Below are 21,432 nucleotides of genomic sequence, written 5' to 3'. Positions count from 1 at the left end.
ACACGCCTCATGTAGTCTAGCCCATAGGTCTATATGTTTTAATAAGGTTAGTATCACACCTCATGTAGCCTATCCATAGTTTTGTTTTAATAAGGTTTGTATCACACCTCATGTAGCCTAGTCCATAGGTCTATATGTTTTAATAAGGTTAGTATCACACCTCATGTAGCCTAGTCCATAGGTCTATATGTTTTAATAAGGTTAGTATCACACCTCATGTAGCCTAGTCCATAGGTCTATATGTTTTAATAAGGTTAGTATCACACCTCATACACCTCATGTAGCCTAGTCCATAGGTCTATATGTTTTAATAAGGTTTGTATCACACCTCATGGCCTAGTCCATAGATTTTAATAAGGTTAGTATCACACCTATATGTTTTAATAAGGTTAGTATCACACCTCATGTAGCCTAGTCCATAGGTCTATATGTTTTAATAAGGTTAGTATCACACCTCATGTAGCCTAGTCCATAGGTCTATATGTTTTAATAAGGTTAGTATCACACCTCATGTAGCCTAGTCCATAGGTCTATATGTTTTAATAAGGTTTGTATCACACCTCATGTAGCCTAGTCCATAGATTTATATGTTTTAATAAGGTTAGTATCACACCTCATGTAGCCTAGTCCATAGGTCTATATGTTTTAATAAGGTTAGTATCACACCTCATGTAGCCTAGTCCATAGGTCTATATGTTTTAATAAGGTTAGTATCACACCTCATGTAGCCTAGTCCATAGGTCTATATGTTTTAATAAGGTTAGTATCACACCTCATGTAGCCTAGTCCATAGGTCTATATGTTTTAATAAGGTTAGTATCACACCTCATGTAGCCTAGTCCATAGGTCTATATGTTTTGATAAGGTTTGTATCACATCTAAAGTGGCCAAATATTTTCTTAAAATGAAGCACATTAATCTGCTTTACAACAGGTAGAGCATACATACATACATACATACATACATACATACATACATACATACATACATACATACATACATACATACATACATACATACATACATACATACATACATACATACATACATACATACATACATACATACATACATACATACATACATACATACATACATACATACATACATACATACATACATACATACATACATACATACATACATACATACATACATACATACATACATACATACATACATACATACATACATACATACATACATACATACATACATACATACATACATACATACATACATACATACATACATACATACATACATACATACATACATACATACATACATACTTAAGCAGCGCGTGAGTCTCAAGTTCAGGGAAGAACATTTTCAGCGTAAAAATGCACCTTTATAATACAAGCATTACATGCATAATAGCATTTGAAAGTCACTTTTGATAATGGCTACTGCCATGTGTGCATTGCTGCGCTTATAATGTGATGAAATAGCCTAATATTTTATCACATTTTAAGATAAATGTTCCGATCTGTTGCTTCAGTCTCATCGTGTAAAAAAGCTTTTTTAATGCTAGTGGTTTTAATAATTTGGGATCTACCACATCCCACAACTGTCCTAGACTATGTTTGGAATATTTATTTCTCGCAAAGAATAAGTCAACTTTTGTACTATGGGGGATAGTAGATTGACATAGGATAGTGCTTTTGCTGTTCATTAGGCCTACTCATCTTGTTGCTTGACAAAAAGTAAATGTGGACTCTTCTTGCAATATCTTCAATATGTACGTCGGAATTGGATAAGGAGTTGTGTTCCCGAAGTGTCGCTCTTCACTTGTAGCTTGTGAGAACGACCTGAGCCATGTGAGTGAGGGGTGCTTCGAAGCATGTAGCCATCGGGGAGAAAGGAACATCGGGTACTGGCCGCCAAACACACAACTTGTTTTAGGGTGCATCGGCCACACAAAGGGGATGCCCCTGGGAAATTTGAGGCGTTGTCAAGCGCTTGTCAAATTGTGAATGAGAGACTGATGAAGTGTGTAGGCAACAGCCAGCGCAAAAAAAACAAAGCAGAGCCTTTCAAGCAACTTTTTTCAAATGATCATTAGTCTAATCATGCAGCCTTACAATGTATTAAAAATCGAAACATATAGCCCAACGTTTGTTGAACAACTAAAGTTACATTATTAATTTTAAATTAAGCATATAGGAGTATCTATTTGTTTGTTAACCGCTCAAAACAAAATAGTACATGTGCACACCCCTCAAATCGTTTGGAGAAAACATCCTTTTTATTTTATTCAGCTTTGTTCAATTGTATTCTTCATAATATAAAATAATATAAAATAATGCCACGGAATTCTAACCAAATTTTGTCCGCTAAATTAACTATTGTAGCCAACAGCCACATGGCATAGCCAGATCAGGACCTAACATGAGGACAACTCAGAGTATGCAATTCAGTTCTTCTGAAATACACTACATTTTCTTCACATCATGTTTCTTTAGACCGGTCTAAAATGATAATGGATTTATTGTGAAGGTGTTGGCTTTATTACATGGATTTAATAGACTTTTTAAAATGTAGATGTTCCAAAGGTCTGCATCAGTGTCTTGTAGGCTATATGTGGAAACCAGGAGATGCTAAATGTGTTTATGTTAATTGACGGTCAATTACCGTGAGACCGACAGTTATTTGCTTGACAATCACCAGCTGACGAGATGTCGTGACCGCCACAGCCCTAGTGAGCATACACAGCCCTAGTGAGCATACACAGCCCTAGTGAGCATACACAGCCCTAGTGAGCATACACAGCCCTAGTTACTCCCAATATATCTGATCTCTTACACAAGAGTTGTCAAACCTTTTCTATTCGTAAAACAAATTGGTGTGAAAACTACATTTAAAAAAAAACAAGTAAAAGTGTTTTGACACACAATTTCAGCACCTTGTATCCTTAAAAAGTAATTTCATTTTTCATAATTTTCAATAAATTAAAATGAAGTAACAAACCAACGTTCTCTCACTTAAAAGAGCATGGTCATCACTACTGGCTCACGGAATTGTCCCAGTTAGAAACACACTACATCTGGTGTTGAAGTCGCAGATTTTTTGTTCAAGCCCAGCACTAACACACCTAATTCAAGTAATCAAGGGTTGATGATTATTAGAGGAGTTGAAGCAGGTGTGTTAGTGAACTAGTAACCTGGTACGGGATGTTTTAAAGGGAACATCTGGCCTAGTCTAAAATAAACACCTTTAGAACACTAACAAATACAGGACAGCGATGCAAAACAACATACAACCATTTGATTAAATAACGCCTTGCCTTCACACAACTGTTCACAAAACCCTCTGTGTTCTAAAACAATGACATCAACAGGCCTCAGTGTTCTATCAGCCACAAGTCCACAGAGATTCCAAAGCGGATGACATCACTGACATCCATGGGCTTGGTTACCGTACACTGTTCATTTGGGATTCGATGTTTTAGATAGCTAGTACAACTCAGGATGATGGTCTGTATCAAGGCAGTGTCTTTGAAGGCAGTAAAGTGTCGTTATGCGTGTCCAGGTAATGTAAAGTCGCTGTTCCGTTCACTACAAGGGAGGAACAGGAACAGGAGGGAGCCCCAGTCCTTCAGACTGCTTTAGATGGTGTTGGTGGAGCTCAGCTTTACAGATGGTTGCCATGGCACAGCGCAGAGAGCTGACAGCAGGTGGCTCCTCATCACCTGAAGACACACAAGATGAAGAGATATTCAGCAACTTCTGGAGGCACAACAAACATAATTCAACACAAATGACGTCACTTTAGCAACAGGCCATGGGCCAGAGGTAAAATACAGTACTTTAAAGTACAATTTATTAGTAGCACAGCTGTTTCAACTAATCAAGGGCTTGATGATTCGTTGAACATGTTGATTTCAGGTGTGCTAGAACAAAGAAAGGGGTGGGAATTAGTGACTTTTTCCATTTCCACCCCTGAATACTCCCAGTCGGTATTAGACAGAATGTCACGGTCTCCACCCGCCTGTGGGGAAAACAACCTGTGGTTACCTAGGTTACTCCATTGGCTCACAGCAAAAACCTTTTTCAAACACACTTTTTTTGTTGTCTTCTTGTTTCAGTCAATAACAAAACTATATTTAAGAAAAGTCCAACATGTCAAAAGATGACTTTTCAACATTGCCTGCTCCCGAGTGTTCTCACTACATAAAAACATCATATTGCCCCTTTTCATCATGGTGATGGCAGCCACATGAGTGAGTGAGGCTCCATTTCCCTACTTGGGAGCGTTGTGGACCGCAGGTCAGGATTTTTGGCCTGGTTACATGTACATTGAACAACAAAGCAGCTTTTCAGCACGTCTTGTTTTTTCTTTAATATATATTTTACAAAAACTGACAAAGAAGTTGTATCTTTTACAATGGGGGTCAATGGGAAAGAATGTTTGTTTTCCCCAATTTGTGGGCGAGGGGAATTGATTCTTATGAATATGGACACGGTGTATAAAACAATTCTGCGAAACGACCAGGAGTCCCTCAGGAGTGGTTTGAGAAACTCTGTTATGATGTCAGTCTGACTGAATCATCTCCGATTCAAATTAGATGACTCATTGTCAATCTGACCAATGATTCACTATCAGTCCTGCTGTATTTGAATGTGAAAATGTCATACATCATTTTAGGCATTTTTAGGCAATGGGCTTTAAATCCGACTCATTCACAATCTGATTCATGATTCATGACCACATACGGAAGATATGTTTCATGACTATTTGTACGTGAAAATGTCATACATCCTTTTAGGCATTTTTTGTCATTGGTCTCTTACCCAGTCCGGAAGAAGATGATTCGCTTTCGGCCAGAGAGGAGGAGTCAGCCTGGTCAGGTGACAGGCCCTCCATGAGGGGGATGGACAGCTCAGAGGAAGGCACTGACGAATCATAGATCCCAGAGTCCCTGGGCATCTCTGGAGGACTGGCCGAGCCGTCCCCAGCCTGAGGAGGGACCACAGGCCTCAGAGACCCCAGACCCAGAGGACCCAGACCAGATGAGGCCCCCGACAGCCCCCCAATCTCCCCCTGAGAGAGGCTGGAGCCGGGCCCAGGCCCCACAGGTCTGTCCAGGGAGCAGTGGGCCAGACTGAGGTTGGGTGGGAGAGATGTGAGCAGCACATTGCTCTTCAGAGTACCCTCACTTTCTGATGGAAACTTAAACAGAACCTCATTGAGCACCAGCCCAGAGTCAAACTTCTCCATGTGAGGTGATGATGACGAAGACGTTCCGGCGGCATCACGCTGCTTCGGAAGCGGGGCTGGGGGGGCAGGCATCAGCTGCCTCTCGAACCAATCAGGCTCCAAAGAAATGTGCTGGTGCATGTTACAGATGGCTACGTATAGAGACCGCCCCGACTTGCTCCGGAAGTAGTTCCTCTTGCTGATGTTGAGAGGCTGCGGTTCGCGCTCCGGTAAACTGAGCTGTCGAGAGTGGAGGAGGCTGAACATCTGAGGGAGCTGATCCATGAGCTTAAACTTGGGAGCCAGGCTCAGCATGGTGGGGACATCGCTCTCGTGGGAGTAGTCGAAGTAGATGGCCATGAAACGAGACAGGTCCTGGTCTTTCTGGCACCCCTCGCGAAGCTTCTCTGCGATCATTGCCACGGCAACGATGAAGAGCTCTGCTCCACTCGCTGCTGCCGCTGCTGCTCCACCACCTGCTCCAAAACAAACCCAATGGACATAAGTCAGTGACTTTGTGGTATCCTTACATTTTGGTAATTTAGCAGAAGTTCTTATCCGGAGCATTGTTGGGGGGTAATGCAATACATATAACCCATTAGAGTATTCAGATTACTTTTGTTGTGGTAATGAGTAACCTAATACATTAGTTTGTCAATTTAAGAAATCAGTTACTTAGTTACTTTTACAATATTATTTCCCTTTTTCTTTGTTGACGAAAATGAAAAATTAAACTCCGTCCCTCCTAGGCTACATTCATCGCACGCTTCCCGTTACAACGTGAACATTGTGGTGGGTAGCTGGCATGGTAGCTGGCATGGTAGCTAGCGAGATGGCGGAGACAATAGCCTTTATTGTGGAAGTGTTCACATTACTTTGAATCGGTAGAAGAAAAGTTCAGATGTTACTTGACTGACGATACAAACACAGGATCATCGGGTTCAGGTGAGTGACCCAATTACTGTCTGTTAATAATAACACCTTAGTTAGATGATCAGGACGGACATTTCTCCAGCTCCGTCTTCATGATAAATATAAAAGAAAAGGGCACTACAATTACACAACGTGATCGTATAGTTTTAGATCTCTCTGGCCAGTTCGTATCTGTGTGTAAAACAGATTGGTGGCCAGTTGTATTTGAGCTCTCTTTTTACTGGACCAGGTGGTTATATATTTATTTACTCATGTGTACATAATTCAACAAAATAGTTCTTATATATTAAGTATTGTAAAGGATATATTGCATCTGTCATTATTACTTGAATTGGTATAGCCCAGAGTTAGAATAGGTTACTTACTGGTGGTTAACTATAATGCAGCCCATTTAAAGGTGGTGTGTGCCCTCTACTGGGCATAAAAATTAATGACCAACATGCACAAGGTATCTTCAGAGGGTTTTTTGTGTTTGGTCATGCAAAAGTAATGCAGCCCATTTAAAGGTGGTGTGCGCCCTCTACTGGGCATTCCCCAACACTGATCCAGAGCAATTTACATTCAGGGCATTTAACTAAGGTAGGTAAAACAGGTAGAGCCAGGTAGCCTAGCGGTTAAGAACGGTTAAGAGCGAATCCCTGAGCCTGCAAGGTGAACACTTTTGAGAAAGGTAGTTAACCCCCAACAACAAATGCTCCCTGGGCGCCGATGACGTGGCACAAGGCATCCTCCCGCACCTCTCTGATTCAGAGGGGTTGGGTTAAATGCAGAAGACACATTTCGGTTGAATGCATTCAGTTGAGCAACCGACTAGGTATATGCCCTTTCCCTAAAACAACCACAACTTGAAATGAAATGTATAAACCAGCTGTATATTATTTTTGTTCAACTGTCAAATAAATGAAATCAATCAATCAAACACCTCCAGGGCAAGTTCTGGCTGGTGATTTCCCTCTGCGGTTTTTCTTCTCTACGTAGTACTTAAGGCCCTTGGAGCAGACAGTGATGATGTAGTGAGCCTCATCTATCTGCCGGCTCAGCCAGGACATCTGGCCCTCCTTACAGATCTGCAGGTGCTCCCATAGGTCCAGAGTCACCTAAGACACAATACAGAGGATCAAAGAGGTACGTGGTGTTAAAACAGGTGTTATAACATCACTAGGAATAATTCAACCACAGACAGCAATAGTCAGGCAACGATTGCATATTCATATTATTATCATCATTATGGATTATTACTACAGAATACTAAACTATTCTTGAGTATGTACTGAGGTATTCCTCTTCTACTAGTTGTAATTCGCCTACTAGCCAGCAGGTGGCACACAACCCACATTCCAGACTTTCAATCTTCTGCCATGTAGTCTGTTCACATTCAATTCCCTGGCCTGAGCCATCCCTCAGTTAACCCTTAATAGAGCTAAACTAAGGAGCTATAATCTAGATAAGGGGGTTTGTGCTCCAATGGGCATTATTTCTAAAGCTTAGTGCCTACCTCACAGCCACAGAAGTCCTGGAGGAAGAAGGCGAAGCTCTGTATGACAGCGAGGTGTTTGGGGCAGTCCTTAGTGGAGTAGCAGACAAACACCTTGGTCCGGGGCCATGGCCTGTCTGCATTCAGAGCTGTGGTGTGAGACGATGACTCAGAGCTGTCCTCGTCCAGATGGGAGTAGATGTTCTCTGGATGGATGGATAGATGGATAGATGGATAGATAGATAGATAGATGGATGGCATATTAATAAAATGTTAATTCCATATAAAAAGGGTAAAATGAAATGCATTGACACAGCAGCACTGGCCTAATCTACTAAACGTCTCATAATGGAAGTACATGCTGGAATACTTTAAAAGTTAGACTTGGTAAACAGACAGAATGGAGACTGAATGTAAAATGGAGTGTAGCAATATGAAAACAATGATAAAAGCAACATACCTTGTTGTTTCTTGCGGCACATGACGGTGAAGAGTGTAGCAAAGGCAGAAATGATGACCAGAGGAACAGTGATGGCCATGGCTCTGATAGGACCTGCCCACGGGGAATGGGCTGGACATTATGGTAGAAATTAGAATAAACAAATTAGAATACATCTCATGAATCTGATAGGACCTGCCCACGGGGAATGGGCTGGACATTATGGTAGAAATTAAAATAAACAAATTAGAATACATCTCATGAATCTGATAGGACCTGCCCACGGGGAATGGGCTGGACATTATGGTAGAAATTAGAATAAACAAATTAGAATACATCTCATGAATCTGATAGGACCTGCCCACGGGGAATGGGCTGGACATTATGGTAGAAATTAGAATAAACAAATTAGAATACATCTCATGAATCTGATAGGACCTGCACACGGGGAGTGGGCTGGACATTATGGTTGAAATTAGAATAAATACATCTCATCAATTCCACTTAGTGCTTGTTTTTAATTCTACAAAGTGTACACAAGACTTGAACACTTTAAGAGAACACTCCTAAGTGATAAAAATGTCCTCCAGTCATCAATCAATCAATCACATTTATTTATAAAGCCCTTCTTACATCAGCTGATGTCACAAAGTGCTGTACATAAACCCAGCTTAAAACCCCAAACAGCGAGCAATGCAGGTGTAGAAGCACGTCGTCCGTGCTTTATGTAATGAGAGTCTAGTAAAAAGTTATTGGTCCACAGAGAAGTGTGAGGCTATGATGGTATCTAGTGTGTCAGTCCAGAGGCAACGTAGCTCACCTTGGCTCACGTGGTACTGGGCCTGTCTCCTGGTGGTGTTGGTGTCATCTCGCAGCTGCAGGACAAAATATGTCAGTAAATATGAGCTGCAGGGTTTCTTTATGGTTTAGAATAGTATATCCATAAGCTTTCTTAAGTGTGATTGTATAATGATCATAATATGCAATAGTCACAACCAGGAGAGAATACTACAGTAGTGCGAGGTCAGAATCCTTACCTCAATCGCATAGGTTCCTGGTATCACATCTTGAAGAACACATGTTGTTTTGGGCAGATTTAACTCCTGTACAAAAAGAGAGTAAAGACATGGATGATTATCAATCATCAACCATTTTCAACAGCAGCTAAATGTTCATCCTGAAGGGACGAGAGTACATGTTATCGACTAAATCAATGCTGTTTCTGCGGTGATCATATCTTCACGTTGAATTTGGTACATAGCTGAGGAGTTTTCTGCATCTATGACTAGGGCTTTAGAATCCTGACAGTTAGTTTATTTCCACCTCATGTCCAAATAATCCCATTGTTGATGATATAAGCAGATCCGGTTTGAAAACACAGTGAGAGAAGGGACTTGATAGAACTAGCTAGGGGGGCTTTGGCTTTTCTGCCTCAGTCGTTGTTCACAGGCAGAACAACTGTAGGGCTGAGAGAGGACTTGACTGGAAGAGGAAGGGGGGAGATGATAGGTTTCATCTTTCTCTCTCCAACTAAAACAATGCAAATGACAATCTGTTCTGCTGCTGGGAAAGTCTTCAGGACCTCAGAGTGGCTCTGACCAGACCTGGCACTCCAACAGGTTAAAGCATATGCTCAAAGTATTTGAAATAAATGTCAAATGCTATTAGAATACAGGTCTGCCTCAGAGTTGTTCTTCGTGTCACTGACAGAGAGAAAGAAAAATAAAGAGAGAGAGACAGAGAGAGAGAGAGAGAGAGAGAGAGAGAGAGAGAGAGAGAGCAACAGAGCGCGAAAGAGAGAGCGAGAGAGAGCGAGCGAGCAAGAGCGAGAGAAAGAGAGAGGAAAGTATGATAAGTCCACGGATGTCTCCCAGGAGGCCATAGATTGTCAGAGAGAGAGAAAGAGGCCCAGCAGGCAGAGGCCTGGTAGAGGAGCCCAAGGCAGCAGACACATCAACACACCGTATCCATACTACATCCTCCCCAGTGTCTGGGAAACACATTAGGAGCAGTATCCATACTACATCCTCCCCAGTGTCTGGGAAACACATTAGGAGCAGTATCCATACTACATCCTCCTCAGTGTCTGGGAAACACATTAGGAGCAGTATCCATACTACATCCTCCCCAGTGTCTGGGAAACACATAAGGAGCAGTATCCATACTACATCCTCCTCAGTGTCTGGGAAACACATTAGGAGCAGTATCCATACTACATCCTCCTCAGTGTCTGGGAAACACATTAGGAGCAGTATCCATACTACATCCTCCCCAGTGTCTGGGAAACACATTAGGAGCAGTATCCATACTACATCCTCCTCAGTGTCTGGGAAACACATTAGGAGCAGTATCCATACTACATCCTCCTCAGTGTCTGGGAAACACATTAGGAGCAGTATCCATAAAAAGAGTCTTCGACTAGGAGTGCTGATCTATGACCAGGTCCTCCCATTTCCATTTCCTGTATCCTGGCTGTATCACATCCGGCCGTGATTGGAAGTACCATTGGGCGGCACACAATTGGCCCAGCGTCGTCCGGTTTCGGCCCCGGGATAGGCCGTCCTTGTAAATAAGAATTTCTTCTTAACTGACTTGCCTAGTTAAATAAAGGTTAAAATTGTAAAATATAAAAATGTTTTTTTTTTTAGGGTAAGCATAAGGCAAAACTGATCCTAGATCATCGGCACTTCTACTCTGATGAGCTTGATAAATGCAGCTCATAATTGCTTAAATATCACTTCTCATAAGAAAGGCCCTGAGATTTTCCTGACCACACGATCTAACCAGGAACATCTTTGAGGCTCTGGAGCATACTTATAACATCATTTCCTTCCTTACAGGTCTGCAGCGTTTTAGCCTGAAGGGTCCCTCCTGTCGTAGTTTGTAGTACAGGTAGTAAATGGTGAAGCCGAAGGTGGAGGGGGCGTGGTCAAAGACAACATGGAGGTTGGTGCCCCGCTGAGAGATGTTGAGGGTCTTGGGCTTCCAGACTGATCACAACCGCCAGACAGAAAGAAAGGTATGTATATGAGAAAATAGAGGAATGTCTATATCATTGCAATTAATCACAACGCCTTACACTCAACTCCATTACTATGCAATTATAAGGACATTAGTAGGCTATTTACTATGTAAAATATGTTAATACTATGTTGTTATGTGTTAATAAAGTGTTAATAGCATGATTACAGCATCACACAGGTACAAGAGCAAGTAGATGTTCAACGGGGACTCACATGGTTTGCAGACGAGGTTGTCGGGTCCCAGAAGCACTTCACAGGCTGAGAACAAACACACAGCAAAAACAATAAATTACAACAGGAGTCTTCATCAACAGTTACACTACAGTTACACAACAGTTGCACTAGTTACACGACAGTTGCACTAGTTACACGACAGTTGCACTAGTTACACGACAGTTGCACTAGTTACACGACAGTTGCACGACAGTTGCACTAGTTACACGACAGTTGCACTAGTTACACGACAGTTGCACTAGTTACACGACAGTTGCACTACAGTTGCACTAGTTACACTACAGTTGCACTAGTTACACGACAGTTGCACTAGTTACGACAGTTGCACTAGTTACACGACAGTTGCACTAGTTACACGACAGTTGCACTAGTTACACGACAGTTGCACTACAGTTGCACTAGTTACACGACAGTTGCACTAGTTACACGACAGTTGCACTAGTTACACGACAGTTGCACTAGTTACACGACAGTTGCACTAGTTACACGACAGTTGCACTAGTTACACGACAGTTGCACTAGTTACACGACAGTTGCACTAGTTACACGACTGTTGCACTAGTTACTAGTTACACGACAGTTGCACTAGTTACACGACAGTTGCACTAGTTACACGACAGTTGCACTAGTTACACGACAGACACTAGTTACACTGCACTAGTTACACGACAGTTGCACTAGTTACACGACAGTTGCACTAGTTACACGACAGTTGCACTAGTTACACGACAGTTGCACTAGTTACACGACAGTTGCACTAGTTACGCGACAGTTGCACGACAGTTGCGCGACAGTTACACGACAGTTGCACTACAGTTACACGACAGTTACACGACAGTTGCACTAGTTACACGACAGTTGCACTACAGTTACACGACAGTTGCACTAGTTACACGACAGTTGCACTAGTTACACGACAGTTGCACTAGTTACACGACAGTTGCACTAGTTACACGACAGTTGCACTAGTTACACGACAGTTGCACTAGTTACACGACAGTTGCACTAGTTACACGACAGTTGCACTAGTTACACGACAGTTGCACTAGTTACACGACTGTTGCACTAGTTACACGACAGTTGCACTAGTTACACGACTGTTGCACTAGTTACACGACTGTTGCACTAGTTACACGACAGTTGCACTAGTTACCGCTAGTTACACAGTTGCACTAGTTACACGACAGTTGCACTAGTTACACGACAGTTGCACTAGTTACACGACAGTTGCACTAGTTACACGACAGTTGCACTAGTTACACGACAGTTGCACTAGTTACACGACAGTTGCACTAGTTACACGACAGTTGCACTAGTTACACGACTGTTGCACTAGTTACACGACAGTTGCACTAGTTACACGACTGTTGCACTAGTTACACGACTGTTGCACTAGTTACACGACAGTTGCACTAGTTACACGACAGTTGCACTAGTTACACGACAGTTGCACTAGTTACACGACAGTTGCACTAGTTACACGACAGTTGCACTACAGTTACACGACAGTTACACGACAGTTGCATTACAGTTACACGACAGTTGCACTACAGTTACACGACAGTTGCACTAGTTACACGACAGTTGCACTAGTTACACGACTGTTGCACTAGTTACACGACAGTTGCACTAGTTACACGACAGTTGCACTACAGTTGCACTAGTTACACTACTGTTACACTACAGTTACAGGACTTTACCAATTCACAAGATCATTACTAGGGCTAGGAGTTTTTCCAAAATGAGGGCCTGAAGATTTTCCTCAGTCAGGTTATGTGGCCAGGTAAAACCACTGGCACTGTCTGATTCCACTTAAAGTTGCCTGTAGTGATTAAACTGTGTTTACGGTCTAAAACTAGGGCCGGCAGTTCGGGGAGTGTTTCTCTTACAGTTGGTGCGCAGGAAGGACGGAGGGAAGAAGCTGTCATTCATGAAGGTGGGAAAAGGAACAATCCGGACCATGTAGTCCGTCTCAAAGGCCAGGCCAGGGAAGGGCTGAGAGTTCATCTTCTATCAGGAAATAACAAGGTGAAGGTATACTTCAGTCAGCCAGCAATTACAAAATAAATTATTACTTTGATTTATTATCAGCAGTCAAAATGGACGTGTTTCAGTCATCAAGTCTTGTAAGGGCTTCAGCACCCAAATACTTACTTACATTACTTGAAAAGTTGAGCTTTAGTTATTATGCATGTTATATTATACCAAGCTAGTTCACACACCTTCCAGATGTACAAATAAAATAAACCCTGTTGGCTGAGTCTGTGCTGTGACATACCACATTGCTGTAAGAAAAGTTGAGCTGTCGTGGGTCTTTGAGGATCATGTGCTGACACAGCTTCCCCTCTGGGTCCTTGTCCTCCAGGTAAACTCTGAAGCCCTTCACATGCTCTATACCTAGACACAACAACAAGTTCAACTTTATTTGACCCAGAGAGCAATTGGTTTCGCAGGAAAGAAGTATAAAAACAACACATAAAAAACACATAGATCATAACAACACACAGTCCTAGTGAATACAATGAGCTAGTCCATAAAGTCCTAGTGAAAACAATAAGCTAGTCCATAAAGTCCTAGTGAAAACAATAAGCTAGTCCATAAAGTCCTAGTGAAAACAATGAGCTAGTCCATAAAGTCCTAGTGAAAACAATGAGCTTGTCCATAAAGTCCTAGTGAAAACAATGAGCTTGTCCATAAAGTCCTAGTGAAAACAATGAGCTTGTCCATAAAGTCCTAGTGAAAACAATGAGCTTGTCCATAAAGTCCTAGTGAAAACAATAAGCTAGTCCATAAAGTCCTAGTGAAAACAATAAGCTAGTCCATAAAGTCCTAGTGAAAACAATGAGCTAGTCCATAAAGTCCTAGTGAAAACAATGAGCTAGTCCATAAAGTCCTAGTGAAAACAATGAGCTTGTCCATAAAGTCCTAGTGAAAACAATAAGCTAGCCCATAAAGTCCTAGTGAAAACAATGAGCTTGTCCATAAAGTCCTAGTGAAAACAATGAGCTAGTCCATAAAGTCCTAGTGAAAACAATGAGCTAGTCCATAAAGTCCTAGTGAAAACAATGAGCTTGTCCATAAAGTCCTAGTGAAAACAATGAGCTTGTCCATAAAGTCCTAGTGAAAACAATGAGCTTGTCCATAAAGTCCTAGTGAAAACAATAAGCTAGTCCATAAAGTCCTAGTGAAAACAATGAGCTAGTCCATAAAGTCCTAGTGAAAACAATGAGCTAGTCCATAAAGTCCTAGTGAAAACAATGAGCTTGTCCATAAAGTCCTAGTGAAAACAATAAGCTAGTCCATAAAGTCCTAGTGAAAACAATAAGCTAGTCCAATAAAGTCCTAGTGAAAACAATGAGCTAGTCCATAAAGTCCTAGTGAAAACAATGAGCTAGTCCATAAAGTCCTAGGGCTGACAGCCATCAATACTACTATACACAGTAAGCCTACAAGTAGTCCACTTAAGAGGCAGCACTAAGCATGCCATAGTTGTCTAATAAGTCAAGTTCTCTGTATCTTGTCAACAACATATCAACAATGTGCTGACAAAAACAAAAAACATCATCAGCATCAACATCATCAAAAACATTACCATCGTTCTCCTCAACATCATCATTCCTAGCCTTCTACCTTCTCTTCCCTGTATTTAAAAGGGCAGTGGCCATAGTGGTGAAGAAGTGCTTGCACCTGTTAGTCTAAACAGTGGGGAATCTAAACAGGGAGCCAGAGGGTAAGACCTGGAACTCATGCTGTAGGGGCTGGGCACAGTCAGACAGGATGGAACTCATGCTGTAGGGGCTGGGCACAGTCAGACAGGATGGAACTCATCGTGTAGGGGCTGGGCACAGTCAGACAGGATGGAACTCATGCTGTAGGGGCTGGGCACAGTCAGACAGGATGGAACTCATCGTGTAGGGGCTGGGCACAGTCAGACAGGATGGAACTCATGCTGTCGGGGCTGGGCACAGTCAGACAGGATGGAACTCATGCTGTAGGGACTGGGCACAGTCAGACAGGATGGAACTCATAGTGTAGGGGCTGGGCACAGTCAGACAGGATGGAACTCATAGTGTAGGGGTTGGGCACAGTCAGACAGGATGGAACTCATAGTGTAGGGACTGGGCACAGTCAGACAGGATGGAACTCATAGTGTAGGGACTGGGCACAGTCAGACAGGATGGAACTCATAGTGTAGGGACTGGGCACAGTCAGACAGGATGGAACTCATAGTGTAGGGGCTGGGCACAGGATTCTACCTTCCTCACAAGTTGTCTATTAGACAGGTCAGACAGACAGTGTGGATTCTACATTCCTCCTCCTTGTCTGTAGTACAGGTCAGTCAGACAGGATGGATTCTACATTCCTCCTCCTTGTCTGTAGTACAGGTCAGTCAGACAGGATGGATTCTACATTCCTCCTCCTTGTCTGTAGTACAGGTCAGTCAGACAGGATGGATTCTACATTCCTCCTCCTTGTCTGTAGTACAGGTCAGTCAGACAGGATGGATTCTACATTCCTCCTCCTTGTCTGTAGTACAGGTCAGTCAGACAGGATGGATTCCTTCCTCCTCCTTGTCTGTAGTACAGGTGGATTCTACATTCCTCCTCCTTGTCAGACAGGATGGATTCTACATTCCTCCTCCTTGTCTGTAGTACAGGTCAGTCAGACAGGATGGATTCTACATTCCTCCTCCTTGTCTGTAGTACAGGTCAGTCAGACAGGATGGATTCTACATTCCTCCTCCTTGTCTGTAGTCAGGTCAGTCAGACAGATGGATTCTACATTCCTCCTCCTTGTCTGTAGTACAGGTCAGTCAGACAGGATGGATTCTACATTCCTCCTCCTTGTCTGTAGTACAGGTTAGTCAGACAGGATGGATTCTACATTCCTCCTCCTTGTCTGTAGTACAGGTCAGTCAGACAGGATGGATTCTACATTCCTCCTCCTTGTCTGTAGTACAGGTCAGTCAGACAGGATGGATTCTACATTCCTCCTCCTTGTCTGTAGTACAGGTCAGACAGACCTGACTGATGAGGGATTTGGGCCAAAACGTGATAAGAGCACAAATAAAGTGAAGAACCATGTAAAGATACACACATTTTACTACCCTTGTGGGGCCTTAACATTTATTTCCATTCAAAATCCTATTTTCCCTAAACCTAACTACTAACCCCAACTACTAACCTCAACTACTAACCTAAACTACTAACCCCTAACTACTAACCCCTAACCCCAACTACTAACTACTAACACCAATTACTAACCCCTAACTACCAACCCTAACCCCCAACTACTAACCCCCAACTACTAACCCCTAACCCTAACTACTAAGCATAACCCTAACTACTAATCCCTAACCCCAACTACTAACTACTAACACCAATTACTAACCCCTAACTACTAACCCTAACCCCCAACTGCTAACCCCCAACTGCTAACCCCCAACTACTAACCCCCAACTACTAACCCCCAACTACTAACCCCCAACTAACCCCCAACTACTAACCCCTAACCACTAACCCTAACTACTAACCCAACCCTAACTACTAATCCCAACCCCTAACTAATCCCTAACCCCCAACTACTAACCCCCAACTACTAACCCCTAACCCTAACTACTAATCCCAACCCTAACTACTAATCCCTAACCCCAACTACTAACCCCAACTACTAACCCCCAACTACTAACCCCCAACTACTAAACCCCAACTACTAACCCCCAACTACTAACCCCTAACCCTAACTACTAACCCCTAACCCTAACTACTAACCCCTAACCCTAACTACTAATCCCAACCCTAACTACTAATCCCTAACCCCAACTACTAACCCCCAACTACTAACCCCCAACTACTAACCCCTAACCCTAACTACTAACCCCAACCCTAACTACTAATTGTGACACTAACCCTAAAATAGCTTTTGTCCTCATGGGGATATGGGAAATATCCCCTCTTGGTAGAATTGTCCTTGTTTTACTATCCTTGTGGGGACTTTTGGTGATTTCCGGAACCCACAAGAATAGTAATACACACACACACACACACACAGACACACACACACACACACACACACACACACACACACACACACACACACACACACACACACACACACACACACACACACACACACACACACGGCAGGCATCAAACACATTTCGAGACCTTTTTTCTTCCTTTTTATGAGAGACCATAATATGAACCAGCAGGAGAAAGAGTCTGTGCCCTGGCAGAATACTTGACATGGGTTCAAATACTACTTGCAATCTTTCAAATACATTGAGCATTTGTTTTAATAATAATAATACTATATGTGTCTTATATAGCACTTTGAAAGGACCCAAAGTAGCTTTACAAGTGTAGAAACTAAACAAACAAAAAAACAGATGAAAAAAACAGAACACCACCAGACTACCAACAGGAAGACACAGAGATGAAAAAACAGAACAACACCAGACTACCAACAGGAAGACACAGAGATGAAAAAAAGAACAGACTACCAACCAGACTAAAAAACCAACAGACTACCAACAAAGACACAGAGATGAAAAAACAGAACAACACCAGACTACCAACAGGAAGACACAGAGATGAAAAAAACAGAACAACACCAGACTACCAACAGGAAGACACAGAGATGAAAAAACAGAACAACACCAGACTACCAACAGGAAGACACAGAGATGAAAAAACAGAACAACACCAGACTACCAACAGGAAGACACAGAGATGAAAAAACAGAACAACACCAGACTACCAACAGGAAGACACAGAGATGAAAAAACAGAACAACACCAGACTACCAACAGGAAGACACAGAGATGAAAAAACAGAACAACACCAGACTACCAACAGGAAGACACAGAGATGAAAAAACAGAACAACACCAGACTACCAACAGGAAGACACAGAGATGAAAAAAACAGAACAACACCAGACTACCAACAGGAAGACACAGAGATGAAAAAACAGAACAACACCAGACTACCAACAGGAAGACACAGAGATGAAAAAACAGAACAACACCAGACTACCAACAGGAAGACACAGAGATGAAAAAGAACAACACCAGACTACCAACAGGAAGACAGAGATGAAAAAACAGAACAACACCAGACTACCAACAGGAAGACACAGAGATGAAAAAACAGAACAACACCAGACTACCAACAGGAAGACACAGAGATGAAAAAACAGAACAACACCAGACTACCAACAGGAAGACACAGAGATGAAAAAACAGAACAACACCAGACTACCAACAGGAAGACACAGAGATGAAAAAACAGAACAACACCAGACTACCAACAGGAAGACACAGAGATGAAAAAACAGAACAACACCAGACTACCAACAGGAAGACACAGAGATGAAAAAACAGAACAACACCAGACTACCAACAGGAAGACACAGAGATGAAAAAACAGAACAACACCAGACTACCAACAGGAAGACACAGAGATGAAAAAACAGAACAACACCAGACTACCAACAGGAAGACACAGAGATGAAAAAACAGAACAACACCAGACTACCAACAGGAAAAAAACAGACACAGAGATGAAAAAACAGAACAGAACAACACCAGACTACCAACAGGAAGACACAGAGATGAAAAAACAGAACAACACCAGACTACCAACAGGAAGACACAGAGATGAAAAAACAGAACAACACCAGACTACCAACAGGAAGACACAGAGATGAAAAAACAGAACAAACACCAGACTACCAACAGGAAGACACAGAGATGAAAAAACAGAACAACACCAGACTACCAACAGGAAGACACAGAGATGAAAAAACAGAACAACACCAGACTACCAACAGGAAGACACAGAGATGAAAAAACAGAACAACAGAACAGACTACCAACAGGAAGACACAGAGATGAAAAAACAGAACAACACCAGACTACCAACAGGAAGACACAGAGATGAAAAAACAGAACAACACCAGACTACCAACAGGAAGACACAGAGATGAAAAAACAGAACAACACCAGACTACCAACAGGAAGACACAGAGATGAAAAAACAGAACAACACCAGACTACCAACAGGAAGACACAGAGATGAAAAACAGAACAACACCAGACTACCAACAGGAAGACACAGAGATGAAAAAACAGAACAACACCAGACTACCAAAGGAAGACACAGAGATGAAAAAACAGAACAACAGACTACCAACAGGAAGACACAGAGATGAAAAAACAGAACAACACCAGACTACCAACAGGAAGACACAGAGATGAAAAAAACAGAACAACAGGAAGACACAGACTACCAACAGGAAGACACAGAGATGAAAAAACAGAACAACACCAGACTACCAACAGGAAGACACAGAGATGAAAAAACAGAACAACACCAGACTACCAACAGGAAGACACAGAGATGAAAAAACAGAACAACACCAGACTACCAACAGGAAGACACAGAGATGAAAAAACAGAACAACACCAGACTACCAACAGGAAGACACAGAGATGAAAAAACAGAACAACACCAGACTACCAACAGGAAGACACAGAGATGAAAAAACAGAACAACACCAGACTACCAACAGGAAGACACAGAGATGAAAAAACAGAACAACACCAGACTACCAACAGGAAGACACAGAGATGAAAAAACAGAACAACACCAGACTACCAACAGGAAGACACAGAGATGAAAAAACAGAACAACACCAGACTACCAACAGGAAGACACAGAGATGAAAAAACAGAACAACACCAGACTACCAACAGGAAGACACAGAGATGAAAAAACAGAAAAAACAGACACCAGACTACCAACAGGAAGACACAGAGATGAAAAAACAGAACAACACCAGACTACCAACAGGAAGACACAGAGATGAAAAAACAGAACAACAAAAACAGGAAGACACAGAGATGAAAAAACAGAACACCAGACTACCAACAGGAAGACACAGAGATGAAAAAACAGAACAACACCAGACTACCAACAGGAAGACACAGAGATGAAAAAACAGAACAACACCAGACTACCAACAGGAAGACACAGAGATGAAAAAACAGAACAACACCAGGAAGACACAGAGATGAAAAAACAGAACAACACCAGACTACCAACAGGAAGACACAGAGATGAAAAAAACACCAGACTACCAACAGGAAGACACAGACTACCAACAGGAAGACACAGAGATGAAAAAACAGAACAACACCAGACTACCAACAGGAAGACACAGAGATGAAAAAACAGAACAACACCAGAACAACAGGAAGACACAGACTACCAACAGGAAGACACAGAGATGAAAAAACAGAACACCAGACTACCAACAGGAAGACACAGAGATGAAAAAACAGAACAACACCAGACTAACAACAGGAAGACACAGAGATGAAAAAACAGAACACCACTACCAGGAAGACTGACCAACTAGGAAGACACAGAGATGAAAAAACAGAACAACACCAGACTACCAACAGGAAGACACAGAGATGAAAAAACAGAACAACACCAGACTACCAACAGGAAGACACAGAGATGAAAAAACAGAACAACACCAGACTACCAACAGGAAGACACAGAGATGAAAAAACAGAACACCAGACTACCAACAGGAAGACACAGAGATGAAAAAAAGAGAACAACACCAGACTACCAACAGGAAGACACAGAGATGAAAAAACAGAACACCAGACTACCAACAGGAAGACACAGAGATGAAAAAACAGAACACCAGACTACCAACAGGAAGACACAGAGATGAAAAAAACAGAACAACACCAGACTACTAACAGGAAGACACAGAGATGAAAAAAACAGAACACCAGACTAACAACAGGAAGACAGAGATGAAAAAAACAGAACACCAGACTACTTAAATGTAAATGTAATGTAATGTACCAACAGGAAGACACAGAGATGAAAAAAACAGAACACCAGAGTACCAACAGGAAGACACAGAGATGAAAAAAACAGAACACCAGACTAACAACAGGAAGACACAGAAACATAAAACAAAGAGAAGGGAAAGAGTGATGTGTCAGTGTCTGAGTGAGCGAGCAGGTGTGTCTTAGCCTGTCTGGAGTGCCAGGTGGGCAGGATTTGCTCTTTAAGCACTCCGATTGATTCATAGCAACAGGCA

The 21,432-nt window shown here is 42.2% G+C and overlaps 1 protein-coding gene across 2 annotated transcripts in view; it reads right to left on the bottom strand.

Annotated features, from left to right (window-relative positions):
• Positions 1–2,226: 2,226 nt before the first annotated feature.
• Positions 2,227–21,432, bottom strand: part of LOC124003766 (interleukin-17 receptor D-like) — a 59,949-nt gene continuing 40,743 nt past the window's right edge. The window contains exons 4-14 of one of the 2 annotated variants that reach the window (XM_046312324.1): positions 13,581–13,699; positions 13,192–13,312; positions 11,282–11,326; positions 10,884–11,035; positions 9,083–9,148; positions 8,866–8,920; positions 8,067–8,177; positions 7,628–7,812; positions 7,055–7,229; positions 4,794–5,678; positions 2,227–3,691 (exon numbers count right to left, since the gene is read on the bottom strand). In XM_046312324.1, the coding sequence (XP_046168280.1) occupies positions 3,558–3,691; positions 4,794–5,678; positions 7,055–7,229; positions 7,628–7,812; positions 8,067–8,177; positions 8,866–8,920; positions 9,083–9,148; positions 10,884–11,035; positions 11,282–11,326; positions 13,192–13,312; positions 13,581–13,699 (2,048 nt within the window). In that variant the 3' untranslated portion in view covers positions 2,227–3,557. The remainder of the gene's footprint in view (positions 3,692–4,793; positions 5,679–7,054; positions 7,230–7,627; positions 7,813–8,066; positions 8,178–8,865; positions 8,921–9,082; positions 9,149–10,883; positions 11,036–11,281; positions 11,327–13,191; positions 13,313–13,580; positions 13,700–21,432) is intronic. The other variant, XM_046312325.1, reaches the window with a different exon arrangement.

This window comes from Oncorhynchus gorbuscha, linkage group LG18 (assembly GCF_021184085.1).
Source record: "Oncorhynchus gorbuscha isolate QuinsamMale2020 ecotype Even-year linkage group LG18, OgorEven_v1.0, whole genome shotgun sequence".
NCBI classification, from domain to species: Eukaryota; Metazoa; Chordata; class Actinopteri; order Salmoniformes; family Salmonidae; genus Oncorhynchus; species Oncorhynchus gorbuscha.
This window is presented reverse-complemented; position numbering and strand designations above follow the sequence as displayed.